Raw genomic sequence first — 14,035 nt, 5'->3', positions numbered from 1 at the left:
TCATGTGAATTTTCCCTCTCCCTTCCCCACGAGAAAAAAAATTTATTTTCTTTGTTTTATGTTAATTACTAGTGGTTTTTCATCAGTGCAAAGAGGCAAGTTGTTGTTATTGTCGCTAAATTACTCAATAATACTGAATTTATAATCTCGATATCAATCAATTTCTTGATTAAGTTAAAATGCTGCACCCTTATATGCAACAATTTTCAACCACATCCAAATGCGGCCATTTCAGGTTTTGTTTCTCCCTATAGATGTTGCGTAGTGACAACTTGATAGTTCTACTTCCAAATTAAAATTTGTGACCTATTTTCAATAATTAAATTTCTTGTTATACATTTTTCATAACTTTAAAATGCTCTATTTTGGAGCCACAAAGTTTGTCTAGTAGTCAAACAACCAAAGTCGAGGCATCAAGAGTTTTAAGTCCTAAATTCAAGTCTCAGATATTGTTGATTAGAATGGTCCAAGTATATGTTAATTTTTATGTTACAATTTTATGGCTTGATTAATATTGTTTAGTTGGTACTTGTTAGTATTGATCGTTGAGTTAAGTATTATCCTATAATGAAAGGAAATAAAAAGGTTGTTAGATTGTTTATTTAGACATGCACTCGAAGTTAGTTTTGCTGCAATGGGAAGTCTAAAGAGCAACTCAATTTAGTGCAAAATTTTCTAATTTGTTTTTTGTTGAACTAAAAAACAAAATTTTAAATTTTGATGGAGTTGCATAGGCAAGATAATGTCCTCTTGATTTTACTCAAACATGCAAATTCAGGAATCGGAAAAGTTATAATCAAGAATTCAGTACAACCTTCATATTGTTTCACCATTTTTTTTTTCTTTATGTGAAATTTTAATCTTTTTCATGTTTGTTACATTTTTTCACTTACAAGTTCCAAAACCGTCAACCAATTAGTAAAAAATTTATTCTTTTGTCTCTTTAGATTAATTTTTCCTACACTTATAGTGTATATTATACCACTAGTATTGAGCAAATGATGACCATGCAAATTTTAAATTTAAAATTCAATTTTTACATGTATATTATAAATCCAATAATGATGGTGTATATACTATCAGTGATACAATGTATATCAATGTGAAATAGGCATTTTGCTCTTTGTACAATATGCATTACCAGGTAATTATGGGGAATCATTGAAGTCAATCAACTCTTTGGCTCTTCCACTGTTAAGCGCCAAAACATGTGGAGAGTGGAAGGCTTCGTCTCTTATGAGAGGGGCATATAAGCAAGAGTAAACTTGTTTCTTCATCTTTCATCTCAAGGGCCATGCATTCAAAATACACAAGGGAATACTAGTAAAATCAAGAAACACGGAGAAAAAAGAACTAAAAGGAACGCTTGAACGAAAGCACCACACGGGATACAATGATTCATTGAAAAAAAGAATGAATTGCACCTTCACTAGCTTACATCCACCTAAAATTTTACTTCTGTGACTGCATATGGATTCTGAACAAGCATAGTTAATGCAGTCCAAAACTACGTTACATGTTACATCTTTTGGGGAACAGATCGTGCTCCTGGCCGTATATATTGGGATCCCAATCAGGAGAATTTGGGGTTGCGCATGCAGGTAAATAGACTAATTGGGGTTGCGCATGCAGATAAATAGACTAAGAGAGCTTACATACAATTTCGCAACCTTGATTTGGTCTCTATAACCCCCAAAGGTTAAGTCAAAGAAGTTGCCAATCATCTTCATGTGCACAACCTTCTGGTTCACCTTCGGGCACCATATCATAGGAGCCAGGTAGTGGAAACTCAGCATTATTATTGATGTTATCATTGTGACTGGAAGGGTAGGAAGATTTACGGGACTGTGTCACTGTAAATAGAGGAGCACCGTTTGATCGATTTGCTAGCTCTGAGGCCCGTACACAAAAATCATCAAAGTCGCCTGATAAAAATGGGAAAAGTGAATATCATCCTCAGGTATCCCAAATGCAATTCTAAAACAAATCATCTGACAAAGGCTGCTTACTTTTGTCTCTGCAATAGAATCCAATTGCTAAGGATGGATCTAGCGAGTCGAGACGAATATGTCGCAGAATGCTGAAAAGAAAAGTGATAATGAGGCAAAGAGCACATAGAGCAAAACAATGAACGAAAATGAGATCAAAGAAGAGTGGAAGGAAGTGAAAAAGCAGGAGGAGAACAAATACTGAAGAGACCACCACCAAGGCAAATTCATGTAGATAATAACTCACTTGCTATGGTAAGAGGTGGTATCAACTTCCAGATTATCCCTCGTAATATCGACAGCCTGATAATCAACCAATATTTGAGTAGTAGTGGTAACTAAGCAGTCAATTACAATAGCAACACTGTTGCACAGTGAAGACATTTATGATGCAAAGAGTCTGAAGGTGCGAAACGAAGATGCACAACACAGCATAAATAACTGTAAACTATGTAAAAATATAAAGTATTAACATCCTTCAAATAGCCTCCAAATACTAATCATCAAAAAGTTATGACTCTAAAGCTATTAACTGAGAAACTGAAACTACCAAATGCATTTTTCAAGCCTTTGGAACCCAAAAAAGAAAAAGTATATGCTTTGAAAAGTAGGGGATCAAATTCCTGAAGGAGGTGCATCACGCATTCCTCTTTCCTCTTCAGACTATCTTCATTACATTGGGGATTACTGATTTTTCTTATATCTTTTTCTGAGCTGCCTAATTTGAAAGGCTGAACAGTATATCTTAAAAAGTTAGCGCATAGAAGACTAATGTTTACCAGAGTGATTCAAATAAGACATCCACTAGTTTGTTCTCTGTTAGGTACTTCCACTGAACTATGAGATACAAATTTTCTAATTCTACCATTTTATAAACAATGAACGTTGTTATTCCTTGATGCTCGAATTCGGCTTATTTTCAAGACAAATTACTATAATCGAATTATCGCACTCGAGGCCTACCAACTTGATATAAAAAGCCAATTCCTTTAAAATTTAACTACCAGAATGCGGAAGGACAATCTAACTATTCAATCCAGCGACAGTTCTTGCTCTAAGTTATGGATCAGGCTTTTTTGAGAACTAATTACATTGAAACACTTGGCATACAATTTTCTTCAGCTGATTCGTCAGACTTGGCGAAACATTCTGCCAAGAAACAATTCTTCTTCTATATTACCAATCAGGCTTGTTGAGAACTAAGTCCAAAATGCTTTGCATACAGTTCATTCTGCAGCCTAATTATCAGACTCAAATGAAAAATTGCTTTAGATTATCCAAGTGAGACTCAGTTTATGTGATCTGAAATTGTAAAGCAAGTTTCTCTAAATGACTTGGACAATAGCTAGTTTCTGCAATAATGGTATCCAAGCGCCGCAGTGGATTGCAACACCTATATACACCTATATATATATATATAGATAGAGAGAGAGAGAGAGAGAGAGAGAGAGAGAGAGAGAGAGAGAGATCCAATGGAGGAACATCCGTCTCAAAGAAATAGCTATGACTACATTCAAGTCAATGCACATAACCTTATGGCATATTCCTGAAAGATATTCCATTAGTTGAGCCACAGTGAAGTCACATAATATCTCAGCCTTTATAATGGGACAGATCCAATACAATCACTTCTTAATATTCTTCCTGTACCCTAAGTCTCCTCCTCTCCATGTGATGAAGGCAGAAAGCAAGATGTAGGAAAGTTAATTTGGTCCATGATCAAAACTTTGGTTTATAGGCTAAGCAAATAGAAATCTACTTGAAAAAACGTGAAAACGATATTCTCATAAATTCGAATATTGAATCATTATGCATGCTAAGCTAGACAATTCGTAGAAGTCTAATCCCTATTCAGAATCCTAATCCCATAAAAGTTATTTGTCCCTCTTATCCTCATATATTTCTTAATATATCTTTTTGATTATCCTCAAATCTATCTCAACAGAATGTGTCCTGTATCATCATGCTTTATAGAGAATATTATTATGTTCAATGTATGCTCTTAAATTTTACATATCTTAAGACCTTAACCTTTTAATCTAAGCTAGGTTTCTAAAACCATCAGTCAAAACAAAAGTGGCAAGTTCATAGTGAAGGACAAACTTAGGGGAATGTCTTCAAAAACATATAAGGTAGTGAGAATATTATCCACACATGCGGAGCAAGGGCCCCAGGTAGAATGTCTTAATCAATTAGAGAAAGTTTTTGGAAAATCAATCCCAGTCTCTACTAATCCTTAACCCCAAAATTGAAGTTTAGAGATGGAAAGGAGATTGGGCAGCAGGAAGAAATCAAAACCTATCATATACCTGTGTGGATCTAAAAAGACCTCTGTCAATGTGTTGTCAGTACAAAAGAAGTCTCTTGATGTCCTAGAGGTGTCTCATTTAGAAGCTCATTCCATGAGACTGGGTTAGTAGGTCAAAAACTAACATGTCAAATTTCATGAAAGATCTAAAAGGATAATTATTTGATTTGGTTTTATTTAATTTTCCTCAAGATAACTTCCATATTTACAATAGTATGAAGTAATCTTTTGGATGTGATGTATGTGAGATAAAAAGGTGATTCGGAAGATAAAAAGGTGATTGGAATTTGTGAAGCAAATTTTTTTATTTGAAATTATCTCAATCCAAACAAACCAGCTTAGATGGGGTAGTTCTCCAATAACATATATAGTTATGAGAATAAGCTTGTCCAACAGTTAAGTTTCAAATTTCATGAAACCATATCAATAAAAGTTATATTGAGCCACCAACAGTGCATATGCAAATTCCTTCTCCTATTTGTTAGGTTAGATAAAAATTTTGATCCCAGATATCATCCAAAAAGAGCAAGCACACCAACAGTGCATATGCAAATTCCTTCCCCTATTTGTTAGGTTAGATAAAAATTTTGATCCCAGATATCATCCAAAAAGAGCAAGCACAAAATGTTCATGGACCTTCTAGTACATAAATGATGCTGGAGATGACAAGTAGCAAATTACAGCAAAAGGTTTTTGTGTTTAAACCTGTTATACTTTTCAAACATATAAGTTTGAAGTCAAAAATAGGATTAAATAGTTCTATGACTTTTATAAGAATGATAAACATAGTTGGGTTGCAAAGCTAATATGAACAAAATTTTGGAAAACTCAACCTGCTGAACTTCATGTGGATCAAGATAAAATGCATTATCATCTTGCAAGCCGATAATATATGTTGAAGCTCCAGGGCTGCCTCCCAATATGCCAAGGCTCTGAGGAAAAGAGAATGTAGCTCCCAGCAAAGGAAGGTACCTATTAAAGATATAAAGCTACATTAAACATGTGAAATATACTTGAATGAAGCTCACATTTCGACCTATACATATTTACATGAGGGCCTTTGCAGCGCTAAGGAAGAAACTGTGATGCAAGATACTTTGTATATAGATGATAAATAATGCAGTCAATGAAATGCCCCCGAAAATCGAAAGTCGGGAGGTTTTTATGATTTTCTTCAAGTGTCAACTAGGCATCCTAGGCATCCCCTGCAGATAAGCAGCTGAATTAGGAGCAAAAATATGTCAAGTATATGCCGTTATTTAAATATTTATTTGAGTTCATCTAGTTATTTATTCCAAGATGTATAATCCCTAGAAATCTGAACCTAAGGACACTATGCACTTTGATTTGGTTAGCAGGAAATTTTCAGCAATTGTGTAGTTTATATAACTCTAGGCAGAAATTGATTAACAAAATGTTCAACTACTTGTTTATTAGTTTGTTTTGTTCTCTACTTCAAGATCCCCCTAAATACCTTTCTGCTTCCCCTTTCCCCTCAAGTACTGTTCATGGGAACTGTTCACAGCCTTAAAACAGTCCCACCACCCTTTCATTCTTCCTTTCTCAGTATCAGGCAAGATTAGACCGACCTTGCCACTACCAGGAATTTTTATGCCTAAAGCGTACTTGGAATTTTTGACTAATGGATGTTACAATATTTATACTTTCTTTCAAGCACTGACAAAGCAATTTTGAGGGAAGTGGATGGTTTTCAGTAAGCAAAGGAGACCAGGTGATCATGCTCTCCGCAGCAATTTATACATTACTAACAAAAGTAATCAATGGACTGATTTGTATTCTTCACATATTTCGCAACACACTGTGTTCCTATTGGAAGCAAACACAGGTTGCAGAAAGAACAGAAAAGAAACATACTTATGTTGCTATAGCAAACATTATTGTAGACTTCTATGGGATGACAATGTACGTTAACTTGGAATTTCAATTGAAAGAACTACAGTTAATAACACTCAACACAAGTACTAATCTACATACTAGGTATTCACTTTTAAGATAGTATACTGTAAAAATCTAATGAAAATGCTCATACTATTCGTCAATATTGACTCTATAACCATACAGAGCAAAGCCAAAGCAAACATTACAAAAGAATGTTTCCTTCATCTGAAGATTTTCAATCAAATTTTCACCACTTTGTACAAGTTTCTAAGGACATTATCTTCTTACCGTGCCTCAAAAATTTTCCAAGAATTTCTTTCAGTTAATGGGACAAATTTATGCACTAACATAATCCTATTGAGTACATTATTAACTTTTTTACAAATACAAGGTAGTTTGCTGATGCTTGTAAGAGAAAATCAAGCAAGAAATAACAAAATAAGAATAAAGTTGCTAGACTTTTCTCTTTTAAGTTTGTGTTTTTTGAATAAGCAACATGGCATAATTTTAACAACTTTCAGGAAATCATAACCAAAAAATCACCTGAAGGAAAAAAGTCTATATAGGAAAAAAAACGTTCCTTTCCAAATAAATAGGAAGGTAAAGAATTTTTATGTGATGCAAAAGTACAGAAGGTATGTTGAACTCACACTTCAAAGGGAGCAACTAACTAAATTCAGAATTTATTCAACATTTACAATTTGCACTTAAAAATGCAGATAGCAAATGCTTCATACTGAATCAAAATCTGAACAAGAATTAAATGACCATGTTCAGAAATTTGTCAACCCTAAAGCTCTCTCCATATCTAAGGAAATGTTGAATACTGGTTCTATCATAATTTAATGCATCATTACTTTTAAAAGATTGAAAGCAATATATTATAGGACCAGTGATGCAGCCCTACACTCTTGACATGAAACAGTGCATTATTTCTAAAAAGTTCCCAGCCATATGTCTTTTAAAAGCCTAGAAAATATGAGGTAGTGAAATGAGATAAAATATCACTTTCATGATTAAATGTTTCCAACAGAGGCTTCACTGTATCAGTAACTTTTTATAAGTTTCTAAGGACATCATCTTCTTACTGTACCTCAAAAACGTTCCAAGAATTTCTTTCCGTTAACGGGACAAATTTATGCACTAACTTAATTGTATTGACCACATTATTTTCTTTTTTACACATACAAGGTAGTTTGCTGATGCTTGTAAGAAAATAAAGCAAGAAATAACAAAATAAGAAGAAAGTTGCTAAACTTTTCTCTTTTAAGTTCGTGATTTTGAATAAACAACATAGCATAATGTTAACAACTTTCAGGAAATCATAACCAAAAAATCACCTGAAGGAAAAAGACCTGTATAGGAAAAAAAATGTTCCTTGCCAAATAAAAAGGAAGGTGAAGAATTTTTATGTGACGCAAAAGTACAGGTATGTTGAACTCAGAGTTCAAAGGGAGCAACTAACTAAATTCACTAAATATATTCAACATTTACAATTTGCACTTAAAAAGGCAGATAAAAAATGCTTCATACTGAATCAAAATCTGAACAAGAATTAAATGACCACGTTCAGAAATTTCTCAACCCTAAAGCTCTCCCCATATCTAATGAAATGTTGAATGCTGGTTCTATCATAATTACTTATAACCCCCCTTTGATTTTACATAATGCCAGATGACCACCCTAAGTTTTCAAAATAGCCACATAGCCCCCCTGTGGTTTTATGTATAGTGGAAAATGGATGGAATACACAATCAGTTACAGCGTTTATACCAAACGCGCTCTAAAAGCGTGTGATAAAATCTTAATCTCCATGTAACCCCCTTATAGTTTGTATAAATATCCACTTTAACCCCCGGTGATTTTTGCATTTATCCACGTAATCCTCTATGCTTTTATACAAGGTAGTTAAGCCATCAATTGATTTAGCATTTAAATAAGGGCACTATTGGTATTTCAATTAACGACATTACATAGGCTATTTTCCGTCATGTTCCACTTTACATAAAATCGTAGGGAGGTGAAGAGGACTTTTTGAAACGTTAAGAGGGTCATATGGCAATAGACAAAACCACAAGGGGTTATATGTAATTTACCCTTTTAAAACATTGGAGGTAATATATTATAGGACCAGTGACACACCACTAAATGCTTGACATGAAACAGTGCATTATTTCTAAAAAAGTTCCCAGCCATGTGTCTTTTAAAAGCCTAGAAAACACAAGGTAGTGAAATGAAATCAAATATTACTTTCATGATTAAATGTTTCCAACAGAGGTTTCACTGTATTCAGTTGTTGGTTAATATCCTATTGAAGACAACAACAGATCCAATGGCACTAAGTTCTATGTGTCAAAGAGAAAAAGGTCATTAAATAATGAAATCATCAACTAAAAAGAATCAGACAAGATATACCTTGTATTGAGTTTATCCAGTCCAAGAACCAAAGGAACCAACAAAATGATTGGCAGCCAATTAACTTGGCCTTTCAAGCACTCAACACAATGTGTAGTTATATCGTCAATGCAAATGACAGGAGCCCCACCTCTTTCTCCATCTTCATCACCAGAAACAACGTATATAGCAATCGCTGATGAAAGATCTTCATCCGGAGTATCATGTTTCTTACTGCGATATAATGTTTCCCAAGTACGACACATTGCATATGGGCCAACCCATGAGCCAGGAGAAAGACCATAATTCTTGCCAGCTTCAAGAAGATTGTGGATGGAATAAGCTGACAACTCAGAGTCACCAAACATGTGCAATATCTTTATGTATTTTTGGTCCATTGGCTACAAGATCAACAGGACAAAATTATTCAATTCAACCATTAGTTGAGGCTAAATTTACAGATAAGACAACATTAAACAAGTACTGAAGGGATGCATTTATTACAAATTACCAAAACAAAAATGCATCTTCAACAGCATACAAACTCTTCATGATTTTCTTATTTACCTGGTCCACAGTTTTCCTCCATGATCTTCCTAATTGATGACAAAGTAAGGCCTGACATGTACAAGTAGCATTATGTGAAGAAAGTCATATATTATTGTAAGCCAACTAAATCAAAGCAAACACAAGTTTATATACCTGAGCAACAAGCATCTGACTACTCCTTAGCATGCAACCCCAGTTACCATCACTGGTATACTTAGAGTCCCCTATGGGTGCGAATCCTGCAGATCATCAAGAAAGGACTTATATCATCAATTACTATGGTTTTCCACTAGAAATTGACCAATCTGTGAAAAACTAGTAATACAATGAACAAACCTTTGCGGTATGTGATTAAAACTCTTGACGAGAAATCTTCTACAAATGAAGCAAATCCTTCAGATTGACTAGGATCAGTTATTGAGTCATCGTCAGTGACTTTGTAACAGGTACCTAGAAGCCATATGTCGCTCCTTGAGCTAGAAATGCCAGGCTTATTTAGTCCTAGTATTCTCCTCATTGAGCCACTATTTACTACTCTCTTCAAGGCCGTAGTCCATCCAAGGTTTTTTGCAGACGAAACTTTATTACCTCTGGGTTCGCTGTAACTGTTAAAGATGGCAAAAGCAGACACCAAGAAGCCTGACCACACCGAGGTCTTGTGGATACTACGGCTGCTTGGTCCTGCCTCTGAAGAAGTTGAGGTAGCAACTGTTCTTGGAGAATCAATTGAAGAATGTTTAGAACTAACAATCCTGTCAGAGGAACCCTTCATTACCTGCTCAAAAAGAAACATATAATAATTAAACCAGCTGACACGAGCAAAAAGTTCAAAGATCTAGAAGAACTCTAGTGCAAAACATATCACCAAAACTCCATGCCCATAGAAAACGCATATCAAATAAGGAAAAGGCAAAATGAGCAATCTAAATAATCCAGAAACTTGAGTAGAGATAGAAAGATGATGTCTTTGAGATAAACAAAAGGTTACGGTTAAAAATATTAAAAAAAAAAAAAGATTCAGAGATAAACAAAAGGTTGCGGTTAAATATATAAAAAGAAAGAAAGAAAAAGTTAGTGCTACAGACAAGAAAATGTAATGCAGTAATTCCAAAAGCATAATCATTCCTCTTGGGTGTAAATCCATAATCCACGGACAAAGTTTAGAACACTACTAGAATCAACCACGTATATGATAGTACAGTTAGCCATCAAAAACTTCACCACTATCTTGACTCAAGTCAAACACACAATAGCAACAGTCTTTCATCCCCCAACTAAATTCCTTGGTTAACCATTCACCTCTAACACACCTCTCCTTATTTGTTGGGACCCCATTCACCTCTTTGAGCTTCTATTGAATCAAAAAATAGGTTTAATTGTCCATCTTTAGATATTTGTACCCTGTCGAAGTAAGGAACCACGGCATATATGTTTGGAATAGATTCCATTGGATAAAGGCCCAGCAGAAATTACTTATTTTTCGATCATTATAAGTTCTATCCATATATGCTCTGATCGCAAACTCATACTTGATCCAATTACATTTTATTAGAATTGAGAGAATACTTCAAATTTTTTGTACTGACAAAACCCATGCTCAAAAGGTAAACCTTTTACCTTGTATTTATTCGTTTGTCAACAAAATTTGCCAAGATTTGTATCATGAAACAAGGCCATTGAGAAATTTTACAGAGACTAGGCCTTGAATCCTCCTCCTCTAGATTATTCTTTGTTCTCTAGAATTTTGACACATCATCATTGGATCACATCTTTTGAAAATAAACATGCACCATCATTCTTCCTTGGCAACATTAAAATAACAAGCTGAAACCAAGATAGTTCTTTAAAAGCCCAGAAGAAACAAAAAGCCAAAAAACCAAAGGAATCACATTGAAATACAGCCTGAGAATGTGATTTAAAAAACCAACATGAACAAGTAATCATATCCCTAAAACCAATATAACAACCAAAGAATAATAAATTGACAACATTGTTCTGAATATTCAGAATGGCTTTAAAAAAATTGTTTACCTTCTCTCCCAAGTATAATTTCTGACAGCAAGCAACCAACAATTGCACTAAGTCACGCACAAATAACAACCATCAACCTCAAATTTGGGACCCCGTCAATCAGGGGCATCCCAAAGGCACTATTTTCACATGTAATTTAAACTTTTTCCTATAAGGATGGTGTTAAAAAAGGCCCAGAATTGCCTATTAAGTGTTATGAAACTAGAGAATTCTCAGAAAACTAAAAAGAGTACTTACATGAATGAAGGAACATCTCGAACTTGTTTAGAAAGGATATTCCAGCCCAGCTTGAATTATTCACTGGAAAATCTTCCAGATCAAGTCATATCCTTCAATGCACGCATTTAGTTGAAAGACTGAGTTGCAAAATAGGAATCCTTTCAGTCTGCATTTTGATCCATAGAATGGGAATCAAATTAGAATTACACTATCACAGAATTGTAATTTCCAAGTGTTAGAATTCCTTGGAATGGAAAATGTGTAGAATTGATAAGAAATTTATTTGGAGTTGCGAAACTTTCATTTTATAAAACTAAAAGCACAATTGTTTAGGTGCAAAAGCAGATCCTAGAAGTAAAGCAAACGTCAAGAAACAAAATTTTTCTCAAAATAAAGCATAATCTCACTGCCACAGAAATTAAATGGATTAATAATGAAAGTAAATACATTCAAATGTACAATTTAATTACGAGAGCATGACCCAAGACCGATAATTCACTATTAAATATTAGAAATAACAATGATTTCAAATACTGTTACCCCAGGCTACTATCTTCCATAGCAGGTCAGGGAGATCTACAAAATTGCACAATAAAGAACAAAATGGCTATGAGCTTGGGTCCATTCACAAATCAGGCCCACATATAACACAACAGAGCGTTCAAGCCTGTGCATAAAACATAAGAATGCTGGGAAAATTGTTTGATTTCAAGATTAGGCTCTATACTAAGTGCTCTGACATACCAGCTATTTACTTTAAAGAAAAACCAAATTTAAGCATGTCTAATTAAGATTTCCACCCTCCATTTGGTAATACAAAATCAACTTTGTTTTGAGAAGCATACTTTCCCCAAAAAGGAAAAAAATTCGATCTTTTACATCATCAACCAGGTGCATGACTAGCAAGATCAATTACCAAGCTTCAAATCCTTACAGAACTTCTTTAGCTTATTCAGAACTCCATGTACTATCTTACATAAATAGAAGCAAACTAGTCGGAGAAAATCACAAACAAGGCATCAAAAGAAAGATGAAGTATACCCATATACATGTACCATTCATCCATGTATACAAACACATATGCACCTACAGCTTAGCCAACCTAAATTCTTCATGGGCTCATCGTGTCAACCTTTACCAGACTGTAATCTTAAGGCCAAGCACCAATTAGAAGACAATAGCAACGTATACTGCAATTTTTTCAGCTCAAAATTTTAGTTTCAAAATTATTTTTGAGGTCAGAACAATAACTTAAGTTTCAATTCAAAGTTAAGGTGTGGCTAAATTTACAACCACAGAAACCTGCTACCACAGCTCAAGAACAGAAACAATAAATAAATACCAGCAAAATCTTTGAAGCCAAACACTAAATAATCAGAACGTAATCCCACAAAAAGCTATAAATTTGACTAAATTAACAAATTAAACTTAAAAAAAAGAAGAAGAAGGTTAACCCGTTCTTCATCCAATAACAGCGTCAAATTAAGACTAAGAATTATTAGTACCATCTTAAACGATTAAAAGCAGTAAAAGTACAAGAAAATCAACTAACCTACCTTGGTTTGGCAAAAAAATCAAAAGGGAAGTTACCTTGTGAACTTGAGATTCAGAAACACTCAAACCGAATGTCTCAAAATTCCGGGAAAAAGCACAGAAAGAGCGGAAGAGCTCGATCAGAGATGAGGAGAAGACGAGAGAGAAAAGAGGGACGGAGACAGAGACTCGCAACGGGGTGTAGCGTGCTATTGGGTGTAAGGGAATTGGTATTAAAATCGAATTCAATTCTAAAGTTTGCTAAAATCGTAGATAAAGTCCATCACCTTTGCTCTTTATACTCTTTTAGTCCTTCACATTTCAATGGAAAAGTTTGGGTATTTCATCAATTTCGTCCCTGAACTTTTTCACTTAAACCAATTTAATCCTTAATAGCCTTTTTTTTTTAAAAAAAAAAAAACAACCAATTTAGGGCCATTTGGAATAGTAGTAACTTATTGAAAAATACTTCACTATTAAACATTTTAATAAAAACACTTATTAAGTGCTTAAGTGATTTTAAGTTTATTGTTTGGATATATAATTCAATAAGTACTTAGTGTATTAGATAATGTGTAATTTGAAAATTTTAAAATATATTTATTTCTTTATTTAGTTCATAATTTAGGATCAAATGATTAAATCTATTTTTTTTAAATACAAAAGTTATTCTAAAAGCACTAAATTTGAGCTTAAACTTGTCAATTGAGGCCATCTGAATTGGGTTTTAGTAAGTCTAGATTCGAATCATATAGTTACTACCACTTTCGAATTCGGACTATAAGTTTCGTGTAGATTCAAATAATAAGTCTGCAATATTCATCCACCCTCACCACCTTCATATTAGTTGTGCTGCAGCCACCGCCGCATGAGAAAGTAACAAGGACGGGTGTCGGTCACCCCTTCATCTCTAATGATGGGCAATCCCACCTTTTCTCTTGATCAAATTTGGTGTAGTTCTCTCCTGCTCCCTTACCACCGCCGTCTCCTCAATGTCACTATTCTTCCCCAATCCCCAAACCCAAGACACAAAAGCATTCTATCATTTCTATACCCAAGAACACTGTCAGGACCTGTAAACTCTTATGTGCTCTCCCTAACAAACTTCATCCGT

The 14,035-nt window shown here is 34.3% G+C and overlaps 1 protein-coding gene across 4 annotated transcripts; it reads right to left on the bottom strand.

The window, feature by feature from the left end:
* Positions 1-1,366: 1,366 nt before the first annotated feature.
* Positions 1,367-13,170, bottom strand: LOC113709106 (cysteine protease ATG4-like). Of its 4 annotated transcripts, none has more exons than XM_072064775.1 (10): positions 12,979-13,170; positions 11,407-11,596; positions 9,475-9,913; positions 9,292-9,377; positions 9,157-9,207; positions 8,611-8,990; positions 5,130-5,268; positions 2,236-2,291; positions 2,010-2,080; positions 1,367-1,925 (listed from the first exon to the last, which is right to left on the bottom strand). In XM_072064775.1, exons 3-10 carry the CDS (start codon positions 9,908-9,910, stop codon positions 1,705-1,707), a joined length of 1,440 nt encoding a protein of 479 aa, XP_071920876.1. In that variant the 5' UTR covers positions 9,911-9,913; positions 11,407-11,596; positions 12,979-13,170; the 3' UTR covers positions 1,367-1,704. The 4 variants fall into 4 exon arrangements, with proteins under 4 accessions (XP_071920876.1, XP_027087648.1, XP_027087647.1 ...); XM_027231847.2 differs by having other exon boundaries at positions 11,407-11,525; XM_027231846.2 differs by having other exon boundaries at positions 11,407-11,554; positions 12,979-13,169.
* Positions 13,171-14,035: the final 865 nt, after the last annotated feature.

This window comes from Coffea arabica, chromosome 9c, assembly GCF_036785885.1.
Source record: "Coffea arabica cultivar ET-39 chromosome 9c, Coffea Arabica ET-39 HiFi, whole genome shotgun sequence".
Classification (NCBI taxonomy): domain Eukaryota; kingdom Viridiplantae; phylum Streptophyta; class Magnoliopsida; order Gentianales; family Rubiaceae; genus Coffea; species Coffea arabica.
Note: the sequence above shows the minus strand (reverse complement) of the source record. Positions and strands in the feature narration are given on the sequence as shown.